The following is a 25,453-nucleotide window of genomic DNA, read 5'->3' on the forward strand; positions in this document are numbered from 1 at the left end:
ACTAAAAACAGCCTCCTCAGGGCTGCCGAGCCCTCCCCCGGCACAGCACCGACCTGGTGCTAACGGGGTTACTGAAAGGCTGTGCCAGGAGGGAGAGCACTGGGTGAAGCGTGTGCTGCTTGGAGGTGGACACAGGCATGCGCCTTGGATATAAGTCTCTGAACTGGATGAAGACGTGGTTGACAGGGAGGGTCTGGGGGAGACCCTGGCGCCATCCAGCTCTGTGACAGTGGACCAGCCTGTGAGGACAGCAGGGGCATGCTGGGGTCCCCTAGGGAGGGGCAGGTGACATTCAAGGCCAGAGCAGGCCAACGGCCGGCAGAACCGGAGGACAGCTGCAGCAGGGCCTCCCCTCTGCTCGCCCCACGGCTGGAAGGCTGACTGGAGGAGGGTGGCCTCTGAAGGTGGGGACGGGGAAGCGGGCAGGTTTCGGAGTCAAATCTGCACACACACCCAGGAACCACCCATAACTCTCTCCCTCTTTGGCCGTGAGCTGACCCCTCCCTGTGGAGAGAGTGCGCCACCAGCAGGGCTCAGACTTACAGATTTGGAGAACGCGATGCAGGTGACGGCTCGGTCAAAAAACCCGGCCCCAATGACGTGCAGGGTGTTCAGTGTCACAGAGTCCCAGATGCGCACGTGTGGGGGCAATTGCTGTTGAGGAAAAAACGCCAAGTCACCAATTGTGAGAGTTCGGCAAATTTACCTTTACCTTGAAGCTACAAGATGACTTCAATTTTGTCAAGACAAAAGGTCTTTTTCTGCCTTTGATAATTCTTTTAACATAAATGACAAATTCCCAATGTCTTCAGGAAGTCATGGCCTCTGTGCCATTTAACCTCAGGTGAGGTCTGCCAAGTTTTAAATTTTGAATAGCCAATTCTTTAATCACACAGGAACTGATATTCTAATGTATACACCTGGACGAAACTGAATTTTAAAATTAAAAAATGACAAGGAGAATGGAATCTCATATAAGGATTAGTCTTACAAAGTTCATATTGTTATTAAGGTAGGTGTGTGTGTGTGTGTGTGTGTGTGTGAATTCATCAAGACGGTCACCACCAAATCATTTTAAGGGCTCCGTGGGCCCCATAAGAGCAAAACAGGCCATTAATTATGCACAAATAAAATTTAGAATTGCTATGATTCAGTTCAATACCCTCTCAATTGTGTTTCACGGGTATTTATACTAATTTTTTTCTTTCTCAACAGAGAAAAGCAGCCCAGAACTATCAGCAGATTTGTCAAGAAAAGGCCCCCCCCCAAAAAAAAAAAAGAAAAAAGAAAAGGCCCAGCAGTGCACAGCAGTGCACCTCGAGGACAGTGGGGTCAGGTGAGTTAGGTTCTAGGGTGGACTGGTCTCTAAGCAGCTGGGCGGCTGCAGACAGTCACGTGACCGCCCTGGACTTCTCCGCTTGTAACTTGTAATGGGAGGCTCAGATAGCCATCACATCTTCTCTGGCTGCAAAGTTCTGATTTCAATGCCAGAAACGGAAATACACGTTCAGTTCACCAGAGGGAGGAACAAATGGCTTACTACTAATTTCAAAGAACTTCTAAGGTCATTTAACATTTAACAAAAACAGGCGACTCTGTTCCATGCATGTGTATTTACATAATAGTGGTCTGATTTATTGTTCCTGTTACTTCAAGTGTAGAATTTTAATGGAAAATAGAAAACAGTTAATATTTAATAGTTGATGTTATTGAAATATTTTCCAAAAAAATGGTAACACTTGGGTTTGCTGGAAGGCAATGTTGATAAAAATGGAAGTATTTCATGTGATGAGTATCAGATCATCTATTGCTCCATAATAAGCTATCCTTAGGCAGGTATCAAAAAAGCTACAAGGAGCCCTAACTGTTTACTCAGTGGTAGGAGCATTGGCCCGAGGACTGAAGGGTCTCGGGTTCAATTCCGGTCAAGGGCATATACCTCAGTTGTAGGCTCAATCCCGGGCCCTGGTCAGGGCTCATGCAGGAGGCAACCAATCGATGTTTCTCTCTCTCTATCTCTCCCTCTCTAAAAAACAATTATCAATGGAAAAATATCCTCGAGTGGCGATTAACAACAATCACAACAACAAATAAAAGCTATAAGGAGTGACAATGACCACAGCCTGCAGTAAATGAAGAAAGGACAGCCAGTTCTGAATTTTTCTCTGTTGAATCCCACTAGCTCCCCCTCCGATTACAGAACTTGTGCGAAAGCCCAGCGGTCTCTGTGGATCTCACACAGATGCAAACTCTAGGGCTGAGGTCCTGATTATAGCGATCAAGAGAATGTGTCTGAAGTCACCGGAGAGGCAAAAGGCCCCCTTCAAATCATGTCATTATGATTTTAACTTTACGCATTAAATGTGTACTTGGTATTTTAATGTTTATCCTGTGTGTAAATATCTTAAGAATTAGTGAATTCTTAGGCAAGAATGATGTTACTTAAAAATTGGCTGAAATTAAGGTGAATTTAAAGGGTTTTTAAGATTACTGTAAAATTTTTAATTTGCAATAAAAAGTTCTCATGAGAGATTAAGAAGTGTTCAGGTGCTTTATATCCAAGCAGGCTTGTTCATTAGCAAAATGTTATGTTATACAAAGAGGAAGAGATAACGTAACTCACTTTCCCATCCTTGGAAGTGCCCGCGACTTGTCCTGTTGCTATTGTAATCTTATCCGGATGAACTGCTAGGCTATAAAAAAGACACTTATAAAATTCTTACTCTTTAAAGGTAAGCTTTATTTTTTCCTTGATCAAATATAATCTAGCTGACAATCTATATATATAAAAGGCTAATATGCTAAGTGTCTGTCCGACCGGTAGCTATGACACCCACTGACCACCAGGGGGCAGACACTCCACGAGGAATCAGACTCCCTCTTCTCTGGTTTCGGGGTGCGTCACCTGAGAACTGCCACTGCCAAGTCACTGCAGCTCTCGCACTCCGGAACCCCTCGGGGGATGTCGGAGAGCCAGTTTCGCCCAATCTCTGCAGGCCAGGCTGAGGGACCCCACCTGCTGGAGGGACCCTGCTCACTTTGCAGATGCCCTTTGAGCCACGCACCACCCCAGGTGCGGCTGGCAGGGAGGGACCACGGGAGGTTGGCTCCAGAATGCGTCTGGCCCGTCTTGCCCAGTCCCTCCCTGCCGGCCACCTTCTAATTAATTTCCTTTCAATGTGCATGAATCCATGCACCAGGTCACTAGTTTAAATATAAAAATATAGGATGCCTAATTTCTTACAGACTCACAGTAAATCATCTGAGCCCGTGGCTGCTTTAGACAATTAGTGCTTATTTCATTTCATCTTGATTCCTTCATCTCTAGAGAATTTTCAACTCAAGGAAAAAGCATTTTTTGTTGTTGTTACTGGAAAATATCATTTCAATCTCAGAACTACTTAATTAGTCAGCAAGCTTTTTAAAAAAGCCATGTTGAGTATATCAAATAGCAAAGACACCACTGTTTTCAAGAGGACTTTTATAACAGACTAGGGACCTAGGGCAAATAGGAAAGCATAAATCCATCGCTTCATCCAACCATCTTTCCAAATACATAAAACCCCACCGAAGGCTGTGAACAAATTATGGGAATAGCAGAGCCAGCCCAAAACATGAGGCAAAACATTTTACTTTTTATTAAAAAATAAAGACCGCAAATTAGAAGCCGTTAGCATGAGATGTGCTAAGAAGGCCTTCTAATCAGGGGTCTATTAGAGCTACTGGTTCAGGTCAGGTGGTTGGTTAAGATTATGGGTTATAAAAACAGAAAACTCCAAAGGTGTCTTAGAGGCCAGGGAGCTAGTGGGCAGCACGGAACACGAAACGCTTTTCTCAGGTCCCTTCTCTAGTGATGCCCTGATTGGAGCCCTTCCTGCTAACAGTGCTACCCAGGAGCAGCCTGCCTCAGGGCTGGGGGACTCACCACTTCACGTCGTCATTGTGGCCGGCGTAATGCCTCTGCAGCTGCTCCTCCACGTTGTACAGCACGACCACGGACGCGATGAAGTACACCGTCTCGCCCGTCGGGAGCAGGTACAGGTTGTTCCGACAGTCCCGGCCCCTGTACCCGTAGCTTCGTGTATGTCAAGAGAAAACTTGTTTTCTTCTGAAGAGCTGACAAACATCAGCTTTATCTAACAGGCAAACAATTCTACATGACTATTACCATCAATTACACAAAATGTTACCTAGGGGGCCGAATACATCTCACTCCCTAAATAGGAAGGCAATGAAGTTGGAAATGGCCATTGATTTAATGTGAACACTTATTTTTAACAATATGAAGATTTGGTTTTATTTTAAGAGTGTGTGTGTGTGTGTGTGTGTGTGTGTGTGTGTGTGTATTTTAAATTGATTTCAGAATGGAAGGGAGAGGGAAAGAGAGATAGAAGCATCAGTGATGAGAAAGAATCATTGATCAGCTGCCTCCTGCACGCCGCACACTGGGGATCAAGCCCACAACCCTAACATGTGCCCTGACCAGGAATCAAACCGTGACCTACTGGTTCATAGGTCAACGCTCAACCACCTGCCACACCGGCCGGGCGAAAGTAAATATTATATTTTGAAAGCTGAATTGTTTAAGCTTGATCAAAAGTGGTAACTTATTACTTTATTTACGAAAGGTAACTAGATCAGACATTCGTGACGTCACCGGCAGACGAACTCTTTCTGACTCAGCCTATTAATCCTGGCTCTGGGGAGCGACAGCCCGGGCGCATTTTTATGTTGAGCTGTTGGATTTTATGTGGATGCCTGTCTTCTTTGCACCTCGTCTCCCTTTAAATTTGGCCAAGCTGGTGTTCTGAACGGCTGACAACTGTGACATCCTGCCTCCAGAACTAAAGTCACCTGAAGCTGTAGACACTCATTTCACAAGAATGCTAGAATACTTGGCACCACATTTTGCCCCTCGTTCCCTCCTGCTGCCTTGCTTGTGTAGCGTTTATCTCCAGTTATCACACTTGCTCAGATCTGCTGAACCGTCACCGGGGCCCACGGGGTGTTCACTTTCCCTCTGCTCTTTAGAGGCGAGGGCCTGACGCTGGGAACCAGAACCAGAAGGAGCCACAGGCCCAGCAGAGCCTGCACTCGTCCACGTCTCCATGTCACTGTCGTCTTGGGACACAAACCTTCAATGGGGACCTGAAATGGCCTTACTCTGTGGGTTAATGAGAGAGCAGGCCTGGTTCTAGAGTCATGGTTGGGAAATTAATCGAATCCTATTATAGTTCGCGTCTTTGGTAGCTTGTATGGAAAACAAAATACATCTCAAAATGTTAAGTGAGGCTATCAATCCCACTCCAAGAAAAAACTTTGAGCTTTGATAATTCCTATGCTTTATTTTTAAAAAAGTTAAGATGCTGATAATGGACTTTAACATACTACGGTTATTAAGTCAATTATGGGTTTGTTTCTTATTGTAATCTTAGAGCTCAATCTTTATAAAAGTACTTGTAAAAGGTGCAAACCACACTCTCTCACACACACACACACAAATAAAAAGTAAAATATTTAGGTCCTTCCTCCAACCACTCCCTGCTGCTTAGGCTAATTACCACTGAGATTTTGGCATGAACACTTCCAAACCTTGAAAACTATTTTGCGAGCAAAACATGTGAACTTGGATGTAAAAAAGTAACCTGGCAAAAAAACCTACCACTTATTGGGAGCAAATTCCACTGTTTTATATTTTCTACAATATAGACAGGGAGTAGGCTGAGCAAATGTGTTTTTTCCAATAATGCTTTCCAGATCTGATTTAGCCAATTTAACAATGACTGACTTAAAGAACTCCAACTCCATGCGCCAAAATAGATTGAAAAATAGGGGCAGGGAAATGCTTATGACATCTGAATCTGAAAAATAAAAAATAAATTCTGGAGGGAGAAATTTAGGTACAGATGCTAATTCTAAAAACATTCCAAAGAACCTGATTCCATAACTTCAAATATAGTAGCAATTCTCGTAAGTCAAACTGCAACAGCTTCCGTTTAAACCTACTTCGTATAACCCGTGTTTAGGGCTTTGCATTAAACTGGAAATCAATCCATATCTGTTTGAGGGGGAGGAAGGGTTTTTGCTTTGTCTTAAAATCTGCGTGGATTGGAAGGTGGCCTCTGCAGGCTTCCTCTAAAGTACAATAAAGTAAAATAACATAAAATAAAATAAAATAAAATATAAAATAAAATGTCAACATTTAATCCAGCCCTTCCCCAGGCTCTCAGCGTCTCCCCTGGGAAGCTCCTTCACTTTCCAAATCTCACCCCACGAAGGCTGGGCAGCAGCTTAATGCCAAGGACGGTAGTCACATGGCCGACTGGCATTTCCGTGGCCTAGATGGGGGTGGGGGAGAGGTTTCTTATGGTTTTTAGGGGGTATCATAGCTATGCCACGTGGGGGTTCTGTGCAGGACGTGGGTTCTTGCTGACAGAAGCCCTTCAGCGAGGCCGTGTTAACCTGCAGTCAGGCTCGGTGGCGGCCGAGTCCCTGCTGGGCTGGAGGAGGTATGCGTCCTTCCTTCCGCGCTCCCATGTTCATTAGAACCCTAACCTTTACCCACTGAGGTGATTTCTGCTAAATTTGCTTTTCTAGGAGTTTTTAACTAACTTTATTCTGTCAGAAAAATTAAAATACTGGCCAGAAACTAGTGATGCATTTTCCCACAACTGTCCAAAAGAATCGTTCAGCCATATAACGTTTCAATATTCTCTCTTCAGGAAGATGATATATATGTATTTGAGGACCACAAATACTAACCTCAGGAATGACAAGTTGGTGCCCTTCATCATCGCTAGCTCTGATGGAACGACTTTTCTAGTCTACGGGGTGCTGACTTATGGCTGATCCTGTTAAATTATTTTTAAATAAGAAAATGTTTTTGGTGTTTTTAAAAGAAGCTTAAGAGAAATTAAGTTTTAAGAGTTTCTACAGTTGGGCATCAAGCCCAAAGCATGATCAGCGATGGCTCGTGCGAGCCCTGCGCGAGGGACGAGGATACACCCACTCCAGCTTGAGCCTCTTGGTTGGAAGGTCCACTTTGGCTTCCAAGTTGTAGGACTCCACCTGGTCCCTGGGCATGTACATGGTGACCGGGCGGCCGCGGAGGAACATCTTCACGTAGCCCTCTTCTGCAAGGAGAACAGACGCGGTGAGACAGCTCAGTGCCAGGGCACCTGAGAGCCAGGTCCCTTCCTAGCCTCTCAGTGCAAAGGGAAATCGCTGCCCTTTCCTGTCGCTTCTAACGAATGTCTAATGTCACCTTGTCCTCTCTGACCTTCTGCTCACTAAGTACATGAAGTATGTAAGAAGCTGTAAAAAGGAGGCAAGAACTGGATTCCATTATTTTTTCATGAGAGATTTTATCATCAGGAAGGAAGAAAATGGTACTCCTCCCATATTATAACTAACACGAGAAATCCACTGAAACTTTCTGAGCTCCATGTATATATAATTTCCACATCGAAAGTCATAAGATATCCTCCGATGTTTAAACTGGTTGGTTACATGGTGATGTAAGAATGTGTCTCTACGTGTCTTTTATGTGGAACAATGCTGTCCCGTGTAAAGAACCTCAAAGCAGAAGTACATGCTAGGACGCATGCAAAATGGGAAATGCTCAATAAAAAGCAAAAAATGAAAAACAAATGAGCAAAAGGCCCATCAGAGAGGGAAACTGGGAAATAAAACTTTCTGGAGCAAACACTTTCATAATAAAATAACTTTTGATGTTTTCATAAATTGTGGGGACAAAAGTTAAACCCAGAGATATATCGACATGGTATCGCCTGGACTTTGGGAAGGAAATAACTTGGGGTTTTCCGGTAGCGTTTTCAGGTCATGGTAAGACCAAAGGAGGTTCTGGTGGGTGCTCCGGAAGAATGCGGTTCCCCGTCAGCGCTCGCTGCGCTCGGATGCGTCACTGCGGATCAAAGGACCAGCTAGCTGAGAGGCACTTAGATCGGGCAGCTGGGACCAGGGAGATCTGTGGTAACCCACAGAAACCATCCTCAGGAGGAGGTGGAGAGCAAACAGGAAATCATTCCAGTACCGCCAGGTGCCACCGTCACATGTTAGTTTTGTCAGTCTTAGCCCCAAGGGTGTCAAACCACGCCGCATGCAATGCTGCCCAGCGGCCTGAGGCCAGCTCTGCTGTTGCCGTGTGCGTGCCCCAGGCCTGATGCATGCACGTGACACACTCTTCACTCCACACGTGCAGGGGGCTCTGAGGTCAGAGCAGCACGCGTTCATCCCGCACAGGGAGCCGCCGCCGGGCTGTGGATCCCGCTGGAATGCTTCACTGGGTTCCGTCCTCCCAATGCACTGGGATCAGCCCACCTGAGACCCAGCACTGCAGGCTCTTCTATCAGTCCCCTAGGCCAGTGGTGGGCAAACTGCGGCTCGGCAAACCGCGGCTCGCGAGCCACATGCAGCTCTTTGGCCCCTTGAGTGTGGCTCTTCCACAAAATACCGACTTCTGCGCATGGGCCACGAAGTTTCAATCGCACTGTACATGCGCACCTGCACGTGGTATTTTGTGGAAGGGCCATACTCAAGGGGCCAAAGAACCGCATGTGGCTCGCGAGCCGCTGTTTGCCGACCACAGCCCTAGGCCATCTCACATTCTGTGGCTGAACCCATGAAGGCCCAACCTGGGCTTCACGGAGTCTCTACCCCAAATCCTCCACTTGTCTCTGATGTGCTGGATGCAAAGGTCTAACTGCTCGGTCACAACCACCCACGTGGGTTCTCCTCTCTGGCCAGCTGCGTTTCCGGGCCACCCCACACATCTGTCCTGCTCTGGACCCCTAACAGGCTCTTCTCCTGGCCTCAAACCTCTTCCCTTCCTTGCTCCCTTGCCAACATCTGAGCTCATCAGACGGCAGGGCTCCCTAAAGAGCCTAGAGCACCCAGCAGACTGACAGCCGTGAAGAGAGGGGCCGGGATGACAGAGCTTCACGTTAACTCGGAATGAGCCCACCCACTCTCCTTGTGAGAGAGGAATCGGACTGCAGGTCAGGGGTCGAGAGAACACAGCGCCACTTCTGCAGCACACGCAGAGCCCCGTGGCTGTGTTTAATCAGTGTCTGGATGTGATCAAGTATATCTACTTGCTTATACTGTAGTAGGTGCTGCTGACGAAGGCCTTACGACTGAGGTTCACTTCCTGCACCAATCTCAACTGCTGTCTATGTCCTATGAAAACACTGGCCTTGGCCTGGTTTTGTCCTGGGAACGCAGAGGCCTACATCTAAAGCCCCGAGCGGCAAGGGGAAGCAACGTTTCTCAGGCGTGTTAGGGTGACAGCACACAGCCAGCACACCGGAGGCGGGGGCAGGCCAGCAGGGGTGCAGGGCCATCGCACACAGTGGGCGCCGGGCCTTGTCCTATAGCTCTCTTAAGGCTTAGACAGATTTTGGGGAAAGTTCCTGTAATCAGCCCATAATCAACCAAGACCCGAATGACAGCTACTTAGTCAAATGCTCAGGGGCTCAACTTCCAGCCAAGTGTGTGCGTCGCAGAAACGCTCTCACACGGGGAGAGGTCTGGCTGACGTATGAACAGCGTTTCTGGAGCCTGGGCCACAGCTTCGCCCAGAGAGCTATGAGGGTGCAGACAGGCGGCCTACCTTGGCAGTGCGTCACCCGGCGCTTCCCTTGCGATTTCGGAGACAGAGACAGAAGGGCTAGATAAAGAGACGCGGAGAACTGCAGGGGCCTGCCTGCCTGGGCGAGCGCTCGCTGGCTCTCGGTGGGAGAGGCTACCCTCCCCCGCCCCCGACAGAAAATCCCGGACACAGTTCAGGGATTCCGACAGGGAAGCCTAGCTCTGCAGGCTGCGGTCATGGCACCGTCAGTGAGCTCTCACGCTCCCTGAAAACGCAATGAATACGACAGCACTTGCTGACACACCGGAACTCTGACTTCTACGCTTCAATTCCAAATTGGAAAACACTGGGAAGACGAAAATTAAAGGAGTGGATTTACCCAGTTACTCACGTGTCCATTTCTCTGCATTTTAAATGCACGTTTAAATAAGGTTAATACCCTGTAGATAGCGTGTACCTTATGATGAAATGTGTTTAAAAAAGCTCTATGGAAAGGTCCAAACGAACTATTCGTTTCCAGGTTAGGAAACCACGGGCAGGACAGGAAGAAAAGCTCCTGCAGACAAGTTACAACTCGGTGTGTGGGAGACGCTCCTTGTCAGGGAAAGGCAAACGCTGATGCTGGGAACCCCCTGAGCGGGAAGAGGCGGCAGGTCTGAGGACCCGAGTGCCCTGCACTGCCCGCTGGCATCTTCCTCCTCCTGGTGGAGTATCGGAAACCAGCTCTTAAAGGGGCCAGTAAAGGTTCGGTCTGTATGATCTGAGCGGTGGGCCCCCGGGACCGGCCGACAGCCTCGCCACGCAGACACCCAAGTTCTGGTGTTGACAGTGGCCCTGGCCCAGCTGATTCTGAGCTGTGCCCGGGCTCCGAGGGGAGTGAGGGCACCGGCAAAGGTGCGGACTTACCCGCACTGAAGACGGGCTCCTTGGGTTTGCTGTGGAGAAAAGAAAACCAGATTTTAGAGGGAGGCTGACCCCATGCATGCGAGACCCCACAGTGGTCAGCTGGCTTGTCACACGCGTGCTGTGTGAGGAGCACGTGTTAACGAGGAAAACAGAACCACGTAACTAAAAAGGAGCAAGTGTGAGCAAAAACTTCCAAAACTGGGGCCAGAGGCTGCGATCCCACCTCCTCCCGAAGCTGTGCTCCTCGCGAGCGGGTGAGGTTGGAGAGGAAACCTCTGGTTCATCGAGGTGGGCACGGCCCTGCCCGAGGGTGTAGAAGGTTTTTTTCCTCCCCGGGCCCTTCGGAATGGTCACTTAAAGAACTTATTTAAAACGAGCGGGTTCCTGGGAGAGGGGCTTGGTGAGGAGTTTCAGAGCCCGCCTCCGCAGGGAGGCCACGGGGAGGGAGACAGGGCGGGAGGGAGACAGGAGGGAAGAATAGTGAAGCTTGGGGGGCATGTCATCGGAGATGTGGGGACCCCACTGTGGACTTGGCCAGGCTGAGGCCGCCCCATGACTGCACCCCGGAAAGCAATCCCCCGAAGCCTTCAAGGTCGGGCCACAGAGGGACGGAGGTCACCCCTGGGCAAGCTCCCGACAGGACGAGCCCCCACGGGGAGTCCGGGTGCCGGGGAGACAGCCCCCCTGTGGGGCAGCCCCGCCAGTGCGGAAAGGGAGCTCAGGCGGGGCAAGAAGTGCACCGTTCAGACCAGAGCCCGTACGTGACCCAGGTCAGCGAGGCTCCGACATCCAAGCAGCTTCCCCGGTCAGCAGCCTCCTGATCGCGTCCCACTCTGGGGTACAGAACGAGACGCCGTAAAGGAAACCCCGCCTAAGGGAGCCTGGAGGGGTGTGAGCCTGCGGAGGAATATGAACTCACTGATTTCGTGTGTGTGCATATTTAAGAAAATGTCCCTGAGCAGGTATCACCCTAATATGACTTTTCTCCTTAATTTTAAACTTGAAACACCAGCCGCAGAATTGCCCTCGCCCCGCGATGTGATACATAATGTCCTGGAATGTTGTTTGAGCAGAGATACTGGCTTTTGAAAATGACTGGTAAGGCTGGACCAAGGAGGAGACCTCTGCAGAGTCTAACATCTTATTTCCCTGCGACTTATTGCCTGTAAAAACTTCCTCATCGCGCATTCCATGACTCCTTCTCCAAAGAGTTAACTCAATGAAATAAAATTCCTGCCGGAAGTCAAAATACTATCCTATGCAAGCGAAGATTCTTTATAGAAACAGCCCCAAGCGGCTAGAAATAGGATCATTTAGGAACCCATCTATTAAAAAGGTTTAGAGTCACTGAAGACCTTCTTGGGGACAAAAACTGCTGCTTCGTAGACTTTTCCCACCACGACTCCCAGCGCGCCATGTGGGTGGAGCACGGATGGTGAGGCCAGCTGACCTGTGCCCAGTCGGGCAAGTCGCTTCCCTCCACAGGCCAGGCCTGAGTTTCCTTCGTCTACAAAATGGATGAGACCACCGAGGGGCTTTGTCAGAATCAAATAAGTCGTGTGACAAAGTGCCCGGTGCATGGTGACCAGTTACTATCACTTCCCTCTGCCTCCTGACTTCACTGACACGAGTATATGTATTTCTGGGCTCTTCACCTAACAGCCTCAAAACTAAAACAATGTAAGAATATTAGCATTTATTACTTTAACATTTACTAAAGGATAAATAACCCCCGGGGCCCAAAAAATGAAACAATCTGATCAGTTAAAAAAAAAAAAAAGCCAAACTTTAATCACCTAATTTCTAGTGCAAAATGTTTCAGAATCTAAAATGCCGTGTTAAAAGTGTTTGCCCATAGGTGGCGCTGTTTACACACTTCTTAAATGGTTTTAAATTAAATAGATACTATCCTTTCATTCATTCAACGGATATTTATTGAGCAGCTACTGTGAGCCAGGCACTGTGCAAAGTGGTAGAGATGCAAGAATAGTAAGTGACGCAGCTTCTGCCTCCCAGAGCCCCGGAGGGCGAGGGTGTGGGTGCGGGGAGTGCGGAAGGAGTTTCAGTTCCGGACAGAGTGAATGGGCTGCTCCAAAGCCACCTGACGGCACCTGACTCAGCCCCGAGGGCCAGGGCAGCTTCCCAGCGAAGGGGGCACCCTGCCAGGACTGGGAGGACAAGCCGGAGCTCCTCCACCCATACCCGACACCCTCACCCGGCGAATTCCCAGACACATATGCAGGGTGTCCCCCCAAATGCATGCACACACTTTAACAGCTGGTCTGTTAAATGAAGATGAGATGTATTTTAACAAACACTGCCTTATAATTACTCAAAGTGTGTGTATACATATTTGGGGGGCACCCTGTACATATATGTCACTCAGGAGAAAGTGCTAGAAAGTTTAATTCATTAAGCTATGCATTTGTGTGTGTGTTTTTGGTATCTGTGTTTTATAATAAAGATTTTTCTAAATACGCTATCTTCTTACTTAGGTTTGCATTTCTTTAATTAAGACTTGAGTTTGACCATCTTTTCATTGGTTGGTATTTGTATGTCTCAGAGAGAACCTGTCCAAACCCTTCACCCATTTTTCTACTGAGTTGTTGTCCTTTTCCTCACTGTTTTTTTTTTTGGTGTTGAGTCCTTTGGAAATGAGGGAAACTAGCCCTTTTCACTTGCACGTGTCACTAATGTCTGTTGAGAGAATGAATCTTTGTGTGCAAATCCTTTCATTTACCACCAAGCCTTGCAGTGTGTTCTGCGCATAGTAGGTGCTCAGTAAGTTAGGCAGTGCTGTGGAACTGAATGGGTAAGGTGACAGAAACGTCCAGAACTTCTGATTCCTCCCTTTCCCAGTGGGGGTGGGGGGGTGAGGGTCGAAACAGGAGTTGGAAGATTCCAAAATGTCCCAACGAGGAGAGGGGCCTCAAGACTGGGGAGTGGAGCTAGCAAAGGTGTGCCCACAGCAGCACCCACACTTTGGGAGAGAAAAGGAGTAACTGCAGCGACCATTTACCGAGGGCCAACGGTAGCAAGCTCCATGCTAAGGATTCCACATACATGACTTATTTAATCCTCACGGCAGGCCCGGGAGGTAAGTGCTGATGTTACTGGCTCTGAGGAAAAAAGCCCAGAGACACTGAGTATTCTGTCCACAGTCACACAGGAAGTGGCGGGGCTGGGAGTAACACTGGCTTACGGCTGTATCGCCTGTCAGTTTAACCTGTTTTGTTATATCGATTGGGGTGAAAAGATACACTCAACAAATGTTTATTGAGTCCCTACTATGTGCCAGGCAGTGTTCTAGAGGGTGGGGCTGGTCAAACTGGATTAGAAAAACCTTGTTGGTAACTGAGCGTGAAACTAAAGTGCATTTGCCTAGAAAAATGATGATCCGCATCTAAAATAAAGTTGGAAGAGTATATTTACTGACACAAAGACCTGGTCATAGAGCAAATGAAAAAGAGGGCTACCAAACATATGCTGAAGAGTATAATTTTTGTCAAAATTATACGATACACCCCAGAAACAAAACCAGATGGAAATGTAATAAAATGTTAAGCTATGAGTTCTCTGAGTGGGTGAGATTATAGGTAATTTCCATTTCCTCTTTTTTTTTAACATCTGGGTTTCCTAAAACACATGTTACTTATGAAATAAATAAGTTTCCTCAAAAACAAACAAACAAAAAAACCACACACACACACACACACACACACACACACACACATGAAAACCACACACCAAAAAACAAAATAACCGAAAACAAACAAAAAACCTTGCTGGGGAAAAGTGAGAGCTGGTGTTGAGAGGCGTGGATCTCAGGGCACAGGAAGGACGAGGAGTCAAGAGGTGGCTGGAAGCCCCGGGGGAGGATTAGGAGCGAGGCTGCACCAACAGCGATGCTAAGACACAAATCTCAGGGCCTCCATGTGTCACTCAGGATGGAGCTCAGAGTGTCCAGCCTAGTGGTCTGGACCTTACAGGCTGGATAACACGGCCGGTACAGGTGCACAGGTTGTGCAAGGCAAAAGGGCATAGAGGGGACCACTTCCACACATAGATATCTTTATGATTATTTAAATATTTTAATTGATTTTTAGAGAGAGAGGAAGGGAAAGAGAGAAACATCTATGTGAGAGCAAAACATCGATCAGCTGCCTCCTACACGCCCCCTCCTGGGGATCGAGTCTGAAACCCCGGGCATATGCCTTTTCCGTGCAAGGACAACACCCGACCACTGAGCCACACCAGCCAGGGCAACATCTCCGTTATTTTGAAGTTTTTTTCATATATGTTGACTCCGAAGAAGGACAGCTTATATGTTTGTTACAACAAGGTTTCTAGCAGATGGTTGAAACATTTCTTAAAATCAAACCATTAGAACAGCATTTTGATGGAAACAAAGTATTTTTTTAAGTTGCTATGTCTCATTCCCAGCAGAATTACAAAGGGGGAACCAGTTTTATAATTGAAACAATTTATCAGTCTAACATCTAACATAAATTATGCATTCTAAATAGTAACTTTTTCTGTCTGAAATAAAACACTTTTTAAAATTAAAAAAAAATACCCTATTGGATTGGTATACTGGCTACATTAGATAGTACAGGTCCTTCATCAGGATGTTATTGTCGATTCCCTATTTAAATTTAATAAGCACTTCCCTGTGACATGAATCACTATATAATTGTTCGTATTTATTGCCATCAATAATATATAAAGAAAATATTACATGGCCATATATTGCTATTGTTTTTCTGGAAGTTTTGTCAGTGCACAGATTAAGTGCTATTAAACTTTTGTGGCTTGTTACTACCAAGTATTATAAAACGTTAAGCATTCTAAGATAAAAGTCTACAATGTCACATGGAAGACTGTCAAATCCAGTGACCATTTCCAAAGAAAATGAGAAACAGAAGCAAGAAGACTGACACTATCATAAATCATAGAGTGTCTATGAAAACAAAATGGAACGATTTTAAAATGAATCACATCTTAGAAAATGTGAATGGTGAGATCTCAAGAACACTATTATTTTAGGTTCAACAGTAAGATTTGCACAATTTATACGGGCCGGCTTTTCACTTGCTGTAATCATTGTTATTGAGAACTATATATGCTTTATGTGCAAAAAAGCCTCCTTTTTCTCCAGTAAGAGGAGCCTTTTTCTAATTTTCGCAGAAGAGTCACACGTGCTAACGACAACTTGCCTATGGCGTGTGGTGACTGTGAGCTTTACAGCAACTAACCGGTGACTGACACCAGTTAAAGCAGCACCGGTGAATGACTTGTTTGTCCTACAGATCAGGGCAGATCCAGATTCTCCTTCTGAGAGCATCACCTCGCCCACCTGCATTCTGATGAGTGGTCCTGAATCACCAGACCTGCAGACCAGCTCATCCCAACCCCCCCCCTCCTTTTTTTAAAAAGATATACAGTCTTCCGGCTGCCCCAGTGCTGAGGACCAGGCTAAAGCCAGTCTGAGTGTTGAGCCTTTAGTATATGTGACCTATTTTCTTTTGCTTCATTTTCTGTTGTCAAAGCCTGGCTTAAAGGACTGGCACCCTCAGCCCAATGTCAAGGTATCTTGGTTTCTTTTTTTAAAAAATTTCACCCATGTCTCCCCCCCCCCTCCGCCCCCACAACCATCAGCTTGTTCTCTATGCGTCTGTTTCTGTTTTGTTTCGCTTGTTCATTTGCGTTTTTGTGTGTGTGTGTGTGTGTGTGTTTTTGCTTGTTTTTTTGATGCTGCATATAAGTGAAATCATACAATATTTGTCTTTCTTGGTCTGATGTAGTTCCCTGAACACAGACCAGCTCATTCTAATGTGACATTAACGGCCGTGGGAAGGATTTACCACACTTGATCCCCACCTAACCACTTTTAGATTTCGTGGTCTCCTACCCACCACTCACTAGTATTTGTCCGTGGTTCTGGGACGCTGTCTTACTTTTAAAAAGAATGTCCTGTTTGGTTACTGTCCGCAGCCAGGCGTAACGGAAAGGGCACAGGCTCTGGAGTAAGAAAAGGGTCTGGGTTTGTACATCAGTTCTGCCACTGAACGCCTCCGGGCCTCGGTGCTTCCCTCTGTGAAGTAGTACTTTATATCTAATGCCCTTGAGTCTTACAAATTTATAAGAAACAGTAGGAAAACACCCAGCCCGGCGCATGGCCCTCGGAGCATGGCGTCATCCTGGCAGTTGCTGCAGGGAGACCTGAGTGGAGGAGGTTCTAATAGGACAGGGAATTATTTTTAAATGGACACATTCGGTTGCTTACATTATTTTGAGAACATGACTAGTAAATTTACTCAGACCCTCATTTCCAAATCAAAATGTCCTACTGTGGCATTTATTTTTTGGAAAAAAAAATCCCTTTTAAAATCCCTTTTATGGAAATATTTACCCAGCATATTCACCAAAGCCATAGGATTTAAAAGATAAAACCGATCTGGAGTTTGCACAATGCAGACTCCTTTTGGAAATTCTTAATAAAATGCAGATGTGCATAGAAGGGGCCAAGTTTTCAACAGCTGCCAAAATCTAGACCTCTCAGGTCGACTTGCAAGCTCACCCTGAGCTCAGAGGCGCCCACAGGCCGCTGCGTGCCTGCTGCACTCGCCCTCTGTTGCCATTGTAACCACTTGGCCTTATTTCCAGGGTATTATCACCCAATTAACATAATCTTCTGATAAGAAGCACTAATAGTCTTCATTAGAAGACAGAACCCATGTCAATGGTTTAATCGGCCATGAACTTGACCTGCTGAGGATGTGAGAAGTGCTCGCTTCTCTTCTGCAAAGATATCTTTCAGAGATGAAATGGAAAAGGGTTTAAGCTTCCTTTACAGGACTGAATGGGGATGGGTTTACAAACTTGGAATTTTTACAGACTGTGGGCTGGAGCTGATTGCTTGATGACTAAGCTTTTTCCTTACATGAGCACTTGCAAAAACAAAAAGAGTATTTGCCTTTGAAGCTGAAATTCCTCCCTAAGCCTCGCTCAACAGAGAGAATAAAAATAAAGCACAATGTTTAAAAAGGCAGACAAAGTACATTACGTCGCTACACACAGAGAAAGGGACCTCGTCTACACGATACATTCTTCAGCATGAAAAGCCATTAAAATGCCAAAAATGAGCTCTCACTCACAAAATGTTTCTATTAGTTTATAGATATTTGTCAAAATCCATTATACACTAACCTCAAAGAAAAATTCAAAATTAGGAGTAATCGTATTTCCTGAAACCAGCAAATTAAAAAAAGATTCCTGCTTCTGGCATTAGTTCAGATGGTTTCTGACAAATCATAAAAGTACAACGTTTCACCCACCCGACCTGAGAAAATGCTGCTGACAGACTCAGCAATGCGCTCACACTAGCTTTCAGGGTGTGCGGGAGACACACAGCGCTGCCTGCGGAAATTCAGACCAGCCCCCCAATTCCATGAGCTGGTGGAAACAGGCCCTCGGGCCGGCTGGGCGTCCCCGGAGTAACTCCCACCCGGACAGGAACTGCCGCAGCCTGAGCGGCGCCACCCTGACCTCGGGCCTCGGCGCCCTCGAGGGCCCTGGCTCAGGTGTGTGGTCGGGTCTCTGCTCATCTCTGGGGAAGAGAGGAACCCAGTGGGCTCGGGGCCCCGTACCTTTCGCTGTTCTTTTTGCCGCTCGAAGAGCTGCTGGTGGACCCCGTGCGGTTCCGGTTGCCTTTGGAGTCCCCGTAGCTTTCCCTTCGGCCGCCGGGGGACACGCGTTCCGAAGAGCTGGTCCTCTTGATGGTGCTGAGGTGAGATGCAGAGGACAGTGAGAGCTTACCGGGGGGCCTTCCTTATGGCCGAGTATAAAAATATACGCCCAGAACACCCCACTTCCCCGTGGATGCTTGAAGGACGGGTCACGTCTCAAGTCCTGACTATGGAGATGAAAAACCACTTTTCCGAATGTGACTTGGACCCTGCCTCTGCTCACTGTTTTGTAACCTTGGCAACCAGTAGCGTTCAAAGGCATAGAGGACACTGGAAGGAAGAAGGCCACAGCACGGGTGAGAGAACTCCAGGGCGTAACGGGAGGCCACCTGTCCCTGGGCAGCTTCAGATTAGCCTTGGGCGCTCAACTCGGCTGGCTGTGCCCCGCAGACACTGGGCACTGGGCAATGTCCGAGACATTTTTGGTTGTCAGGCCCGGGGTTGGGGGGGGGGGGGGCTGCTGCCCACATCTATTAGACAGAGGCCTGGGATGCCGCTCAGCACCCAACCGTGCCCAGGACAGCCCCCAACAAAGGCGGTGCCAGCCCCCAACGTCAATGGTGCGGACACTGAAGAAGTCTGGTCGGAAGGCACACGTGGGACCAACACGAACAGGATGCCACGGGCCGTGACGGAACAGCCCAGCTGTGTCACGCCTGTGCTTAGAGGTGGTGCCATGGAAGCACTGACTTCCCTCTGGAACACTGAGGACTAGGGCGGAGGCGGGATGGTTAGAGGTTAGAATTTTTGACAAGAAAAGGGAAACTGAGCTAGATGGTTGGACAGATGGGGCCAAACAACTGGAGCAATTTACAGGCAGCTAGTAAACCGCAAGATCTTATCTTCCCCGCCAAGGGCACAAGAGCAAATGGTTACACTTCTCTTTTCTAACCAGATAAGTAAAGAGCTTAAACCACCTGGTCAGGGAGGTAGATACCAGAGACCCGACTAGTGCCCTCTGTGCCAGCCAAACCCAGGGACGGGTAAGTCAGGGGGATAAATAACAACAAACCCAATCAGGACCAAGCAAACCCACTTAGAGGGAGAGCGGACCAGAAAACAGCCCGGCCCCTCTTTGCGCCGTTCACTTGGGCACATCAGCATCGTAAAGAGCACACCTGGGAAGCCGAGGAACATTCTACCGAGACCCTCCATGGACCTCCCCTCGGATCCCCACCTTCGGAAAGTAGGTAAGAGCCCTCCAAGTAACCGACTCCGTGCAGGCTCTCTCTGGAGCATGCCCACGCCCCCGCCCCCCCTTCTCTCTCCTAAACTCTCAGGATCCCACAAGATTTGCACCCAGGGGAGCAGTGGGCAGCGGCAGCTCATCCCAAGCTAACCCCCTGAACCTGTCCCCAAGGCCCCCTTTTTCTCTGACTCTCAGTGAGCCGGCAGCAGCCCATGTGGCTCACTTCTCTCCCAAGACGTTTCTAGAGCCCGAGCAGCCTGCCTCGTCTCTTTCCTATTGCTGCTTCTCTCCTAGGCCCTTCCTGTTTCACTGTTGCTCCCAGATTTAATAAACGTCCTCTCAAAATCACCTGGACTCGTGTGAATCTTTCCTGTCCAAAGTCAAGAAGCCACATGCTACCGGCCAAGGCAGACCACGTGGGGCAGGACCCTTCCCGGGGACGGAGTGGTTGGGAACTGGGGGAATGTCTGGGGAAGACGCCTGAAGACTGCCTTTCTGGGAGCGATAAAGGGCTTTAATGAACTGAAATGACACAGTGGGGAAGAGCCGTAACCCACAGGCACGCCCCAGACTCAGGAAACTCCCAGGTGGGGGCAACCCAGGGCCGGGCAGGGGCGCACGCTGACTGCTCTGCTCTTGGGTCATGTGACTGCATCACAGGTGCCTGCGGAGTTTTGAAATCACCACCGGCCATACATGTCTTGAGATCTGATCTCACTTGTCATGCTTGTATACTTTTTGGCACTGGAGCCTGATAAATATTCATTAGGAAAGGGTGAAATAGTGACTAATCCAGGGCGCCTCGTGCTTTGACCCTGTCACAGGAAGAGACACGCGCGCTTCAGTTGAGCACCTGCTCTAGCAGCACGAGGGGCGGAGAGGCTGGTGGGCAGTCCCAGGGCTGGGGCTGCGGGAAGACCCGGACTTGGGGGGAGTCAGGTCTGGCGCCTGTGGAGGAGCCTGTGGGGGTGGGCGTCCTCATGCCAGCCTGTGACCACGCGGCGCTCAGGGCAGCACCGAACCACAGCCGTGGAGGAAACCACGCGTGAGGAAGGAGCTGAGAAGAATCCAGGTCAGAGTAAGTTATCAGCTGTGGGCCGAGAAACTGCCCAGGAGCCTGAGGCGCAGAGAAACCCTGAGGGACAAGGAAGGCAGGAGCCAGGAGAGGGAGGCCCAGGCAGAGAAAATGCGGCAGGACTGGTTAGGGGCTGGGCGCTGCGGGCGGGAGGAGAGGTGACGGAGAAGTCTGTGCAGCTCAGGCTGCACAGCTCCAGGGGAGGGCGGGAGACCGCCAGGCCAACCCTTGGGCTGAGTCCCCATAATTACAACACCAGTGCTGCAAGCCCAGCCTGCGCAGGTGCGCTCCCGGCTCCGCTCTGTCCATCCTCCCTCCGGGCACCGTGCAGTCCTCCTCCTTTCGTGACTTCCATCCTTCCTCTTAGCATGTTTTTAAAAACCGCACGGTGTGCCGGCGTTTGAGAAACCACTCCCTCTCTGCGTGAGCAAACAGAACTAAAATGAGCTCCCTGCACGCCCCGCTGGTGGCGGAGGCGGCTCTGAAGGCGCAGCCCAGCACCTCCCAGCGATCAGCAGGGGCGGGCGGGCCCCAGCCAACGGGAATTTTTAGAATGTGCAATTTGGGGACAAGGAAATTACAGATCTTAGGAGAGCGTGACATTTCTGAAATGTGGGGATTGACATCTTAAAATGATAGAAACCTTTGTGCTTAAAGTTCAAGATCTTTCACTGAGGAAAAGCACAGGCTGACGTGACGTCAGGGGTCATTCTGTGCCAGTCATCCCGTAGGAGGCTCCTAGGCACCGGGAGGCAGGGAGGCAGCCTCCGCGGGGTCCTTGTGGGAGTTCACGGCAAGTTCACAGCAATGTAACGAGGGGGAGGGGGAATGGAGATGGGAGAGGACTTCACTTGGGTGGTGAGCACACGGTATAATATACAGACGATCATTATAGAATCGTGCACCTGAAACCTATATAACTGTGTTAACCAAAGTCCCTCAATAAATTCAATAAAAACTAAGGAAGAGGCCTGTAGCACGGTGGGCAGTCGGTCAGCTTGGCGGCAGAGTGCCCTGCTTGCTGGCTGTCACTGTTGTACGGACTGTCTCTCGGGGGCGGGGACCAGGCTGGCTTCCTGCAAGCCCCGGGGGGCAGTGCTGATGAGCCGGGGACCTTGGCCTTGGACACGGTCCTGAAATGCTAGGCTCAGCTTCCTCACCCAAAACAGTAAAATAAAAAATTCAAACTCTCAATGGGATGAAATGCCCTGAAAAAAGCCTGGAGAACAGATGCTCGTTGGGCAAACCTGAGCTTCCCACCCCTGCCCTTGGTCCCTTTCACAGATGGACTGTCTTGATTTGCAAAGTGGAGAAAGTGGCCCCTAAGGTCCCTCCCAGCTCAAACGGTCTGTGAAGGGCCTTTGAACATAGAAGGTGCTGGGGAAAATAAATAAGTAAAGGCTTGGATAAACACACCCGTCAAGAGCCGAAAGCCCAATTTTCTGATCATTAACACTCAACCTGGTGGCTGGAAGCGTTAACAGGGAATAGTAATGATGGAAACCAGCGAGGCAGCAACAGGTGACGTATATTAAGGACCCTGCCTTTTACCTGTCACCTAATTCAAACCTCACAAAGCCCCTGCAGAAGCATCATCACCCATTTCACAGGCGAGGGAACAGACTCGGCACAGAGCCACCCGCTGCAGGTCCTTCAGCCCCAGCTCTCTCCCCTGAGCCCTCTCGTGACGCCCTAGAGTCCATGAGAGCCCTCGCTCAGGAGCTCTGAGACCTGCTGAGGTACAGATCTGAGACCTGATGAACGGGAGGCACTAAGATCTCTAAGCTACTGTCTAACAGGGAGCTGAGCCCGGCCGGTGTGCCTCAGTGGTTGAGTGTTGGCCGATGAACCAGGAGGTCAAGGTTCAATTCCCAGTCAGGGCACATGCCTGGGTTACCGGCTCGATCCCCAGTAGGGGTGTGAAGGAGGCAGCCAATCAATGATTCTCTCTCATCATCGATGTTTCTATCGCTCTCTGAAATCTATCTATCTATGTATCTATGTATCTATCTATCATCTATCTATCTATACACATTTTTAAAAAGGAGCTGAGGTTACTGGGGAGGCAGCCAGGGTTACCAAGTACAGCTAGGTGGCCCTCCCCTGGGTGGCACCTACTCAGTTTGCCTGCACTGAGGAGACTCACAGGCCCGTTCCATCTGCGTATAAGGGCACAGAAACAAAGCGGAAGAAACTCGAGTGCCATCATCAGGGCTGGAGAAATAGCTCGGTGAGCTTCCATAAGTTTCAGAACTCACACCACACGCTGGGATGGGAAAACGTGCGGTTTGCATATACAGACTTGGGTATAATCCATCACAACTCTTTCTGCATACTGGTCCTTCACACATTTGCATTAAAATGTAAAGCTTTTATTTTTTTAACCTACCATTGTTGTATCCATAGAAGAAACAAGACATTTCCTTTTGAGAGCCAGAGCTCTTATGCATGCAAGGATTTACTAGGGCCCAGAGTGAAGGACAGAAAATAAGGTGGAAGACAAGACATTGGCAGAAACCGGGGCGGCAGAGGGAGTAATACTGTATCCGCAGTAGGAGGCACCTCCATAGTAACCAGCGGGGTGTTCCCTCCGGACAGCAAGTGGGAAGAGTGCCCTTTATTCTGAGGGTCGCAGGAGTGCTGGCTGGTGACACAGGCGTCTTTTTAGAGGCTTTCTGGGGCAGAGGTCCACAGATGCCACCCTTTCTTCTTGTTCCTTCTGGTCTCTGCTACCTTTTCAAATAAAACACCTAAGTTCTGAAAAGATCACAGCTCTCCAGACTTCACACTTACATATGCATTCAATGGTTTTTGCCAACCTAATGAAATTTCTGCCAGGGAAATTGGTGACCAGAAAAAAAGTGGCAATCTTTTTTTTATGATCAGATAACTCTAAGCATAATAAACTATCATTATGTCTTTCTTTTGTATGTGACTTGGAACTGAGAACTGGTTTTACAAACTTTTGCCAAATGACCCCACATTTTTTACTGTAGAAAAACCAGAAACCTGTCAGGTAGCTATTGTGCAAGACCAGAGGTTCTCTGACAGTGTCACGGCAGCCGCGGCACTAACTCTGGATTAAAACGATTATCCACTCAGCAAACCCTTACTAGGCACCGACCTTATCCTGGGCGCCACGCAGAGCACTGGGGAGTCAACGTGGGGCCACAACATGGCTTTTGTCCTATAAAGTCTGAGCGATGCCCTAGCCGGTTTGGCTCAGTGGATAGAGCATCCGCCTGTGGCCTGGAAGACCCTGGGTTTGATTCCGGTCAAGGGCACGCACCTCGGTTGCAGGCTCAATCCCTGACACTGGTTGGGCTGCATGCGGGAGGCAACCAATCGATGATGTCTCACATCGATGCTTCTCTCTCTGTCTCTCCCTCTCCCTTCCACTCTCTCTAAAAAAATCAATGCAAAAATATCCTCTGGTGAGGATTAACAACAACAACAAAAAGAAGGCTGGTGTTCTTGGAGAATCGACAGATCACAAGAAGCGTGTGGGGTTTCTTCTGCCACATGTAGCCAACGACCTGCGCCCAGAGAGGAGAGGGGATCACGCCTGCTAACGGGTAGGAGCCGAGTGGTCTTCCTCTTCTCACAGGAGAATATTTCCATCTCTATTCCGCGGCCGAGAACAGACTCAGAGCATGAATTTCACGCCTACATTTCGATGCACCTCAATGATAAACATATTAGAAATAACCATTTAAAAACAAACTAACAGCAGATTTTGTTTGTCTATTCTTTAAGTCGTGCACGGTCCGTATCTGGCTGTGGTGCATCTATAGAAGGTGCGTTTCTAACAAGTGCGACTCCCTTTCCTGAGGACCGCCAGCTGTCTGTCTGGAAGCAAGCGTGTTGGCCGTCCTGCCTTCCACCCCGAGCAGAGTGATTGTAAAATCATGCTCTCCTTCTGCACCTGCTTTGTTCTCTCCATCTCCCCTCTCACAGCGCCGCCTGTTGTAAAGCCCCACGTAGGAGTGGGAAGAACGAGTGCTGGTCTGTGCTGAACCGTGGAAGTGTTAGTCTATTGTCAGCTTCAGCACTCCCACCGAGCAAGGTATGACCTACAACATCTTCCCGGATTTTCTGCCTTTTTTCCTTTGACTAATGGAAACAAAGCTTTTCCCAAGGAGGCCAAATCCAGCCCCCATCCAAGTCTTAATTGACCGCACAAAGCACAACCACTGGGTCCTGGACAATTTCCAGGGGATTTTGTTCTTCAGCACTGGGCTGAGCCCCCAGGAAAGAAAACAAACAGACCCATCCACACACCACAGATGCTCCAACTCGGCTAATTTGGAACTCCGGTGACAGGAACGTTTCTATACGGTTGTAAACATATTTGAAGTGTTTGGAAGTTGTTTTAAATCCTAATATTTACAATGTCCGTCTTTGTTTTTTCTTCTTCTTTGTTTTCAAAATTCTCTCCTAATGAGAGACTACAGGAACTTTACAAACATGGAGTAACCATCAGATGCTACTGTCTGGGTTTCCAACTTCCAAATGATGGGAACGCACATCCACAGAAGCCCATAAAAGCCAGAGAAAAAACATAAGTGAATCCCTACACTCTACACAGAAACCAAGAGTCTTGGACACTCCATCTTAGAAAACTAGGTATTTCTAATTGGCAGCTAGATAATAACTTATACTTTTATTTTTTTATTTTTTTAAGCTCTGAAAAGAATGTCTTTTAAGTTCCAAGTATATAAAAGAGGCATAAATTATAAAATTATATTTTCTTCAAGAAAAAAGGGAATCTCGTTTTCTTCCCCATTAACTATTTGCTCCTTTAAAAAGTCAATCTAAAAATTAAACAACTCACTCTTAAACAACCAATGGGTCAAAGAAGACATTAGTATAGAATTTAGAAAATATCTGCAGACAAACAGAAATAAAAACAAAACATACTAAAA

At 48.1% G+C, this 25,453-nt stretch overlaps 1 protein-coding gene across 1 annotated transcript in view; it reads right to left on the reverse strand.

Annotated features, from left to right (window-relative positions):
* Window positions 1-25,453, reverse strand: part of LOC102428259 (echinoderm microtubule-associated protein-like 1) — a gene marked incomplete at its 3' end in the record, with an annotated part of 54,947 nt that overhangs the window by 17,381 nt on the left and 12,113 nt on the right. Inside the window, exons 3-8 of the mRNA XM_006107298.1 lie at window positions 18,166-18,300; window positions 10,517-10,545; window positions 7,004-7,133; window positions 3,926-4,075; window positions 2,624-2,693; window positions 544-654 (exon numbers count right to left, since the gene is read on the reverse strand). Of these exons, the coding sequence (XP_006107360.1) occupies window positions 544-654; window positions 2,624-2,693; window positions 3,926-4,075; window positions 7,004-7,133; window positions 10,517-10,545; window positions 18,166-18,300 (625 nt within the window). The remainder of the gene's footprint in view (window positions 1-543; window positions 655-2,623; window positions 2,694-3,925; window positions 4,076-7,003; window positions 7,134-10,516; window positions 10,546-18,165; window positions 18,301-25,453) is intronic.

The sequence above is a fragment of the Myotis lucifugus genome, unplaced genomic scaffold, assembly GCF_000147115.1.
Source record: "Myotis lucifugus unplaced genomic scaffold, Myoluc2.0 scaffold_1096, whole genome shotgun sequence".
Taxonomy (NCBI): domain Eukaryota; kingdom Metazoa; phylum Chordata; class Mammalia; order Chiroptera; family Vespertilionidae; genus Myotis; species Myotis lucifugus.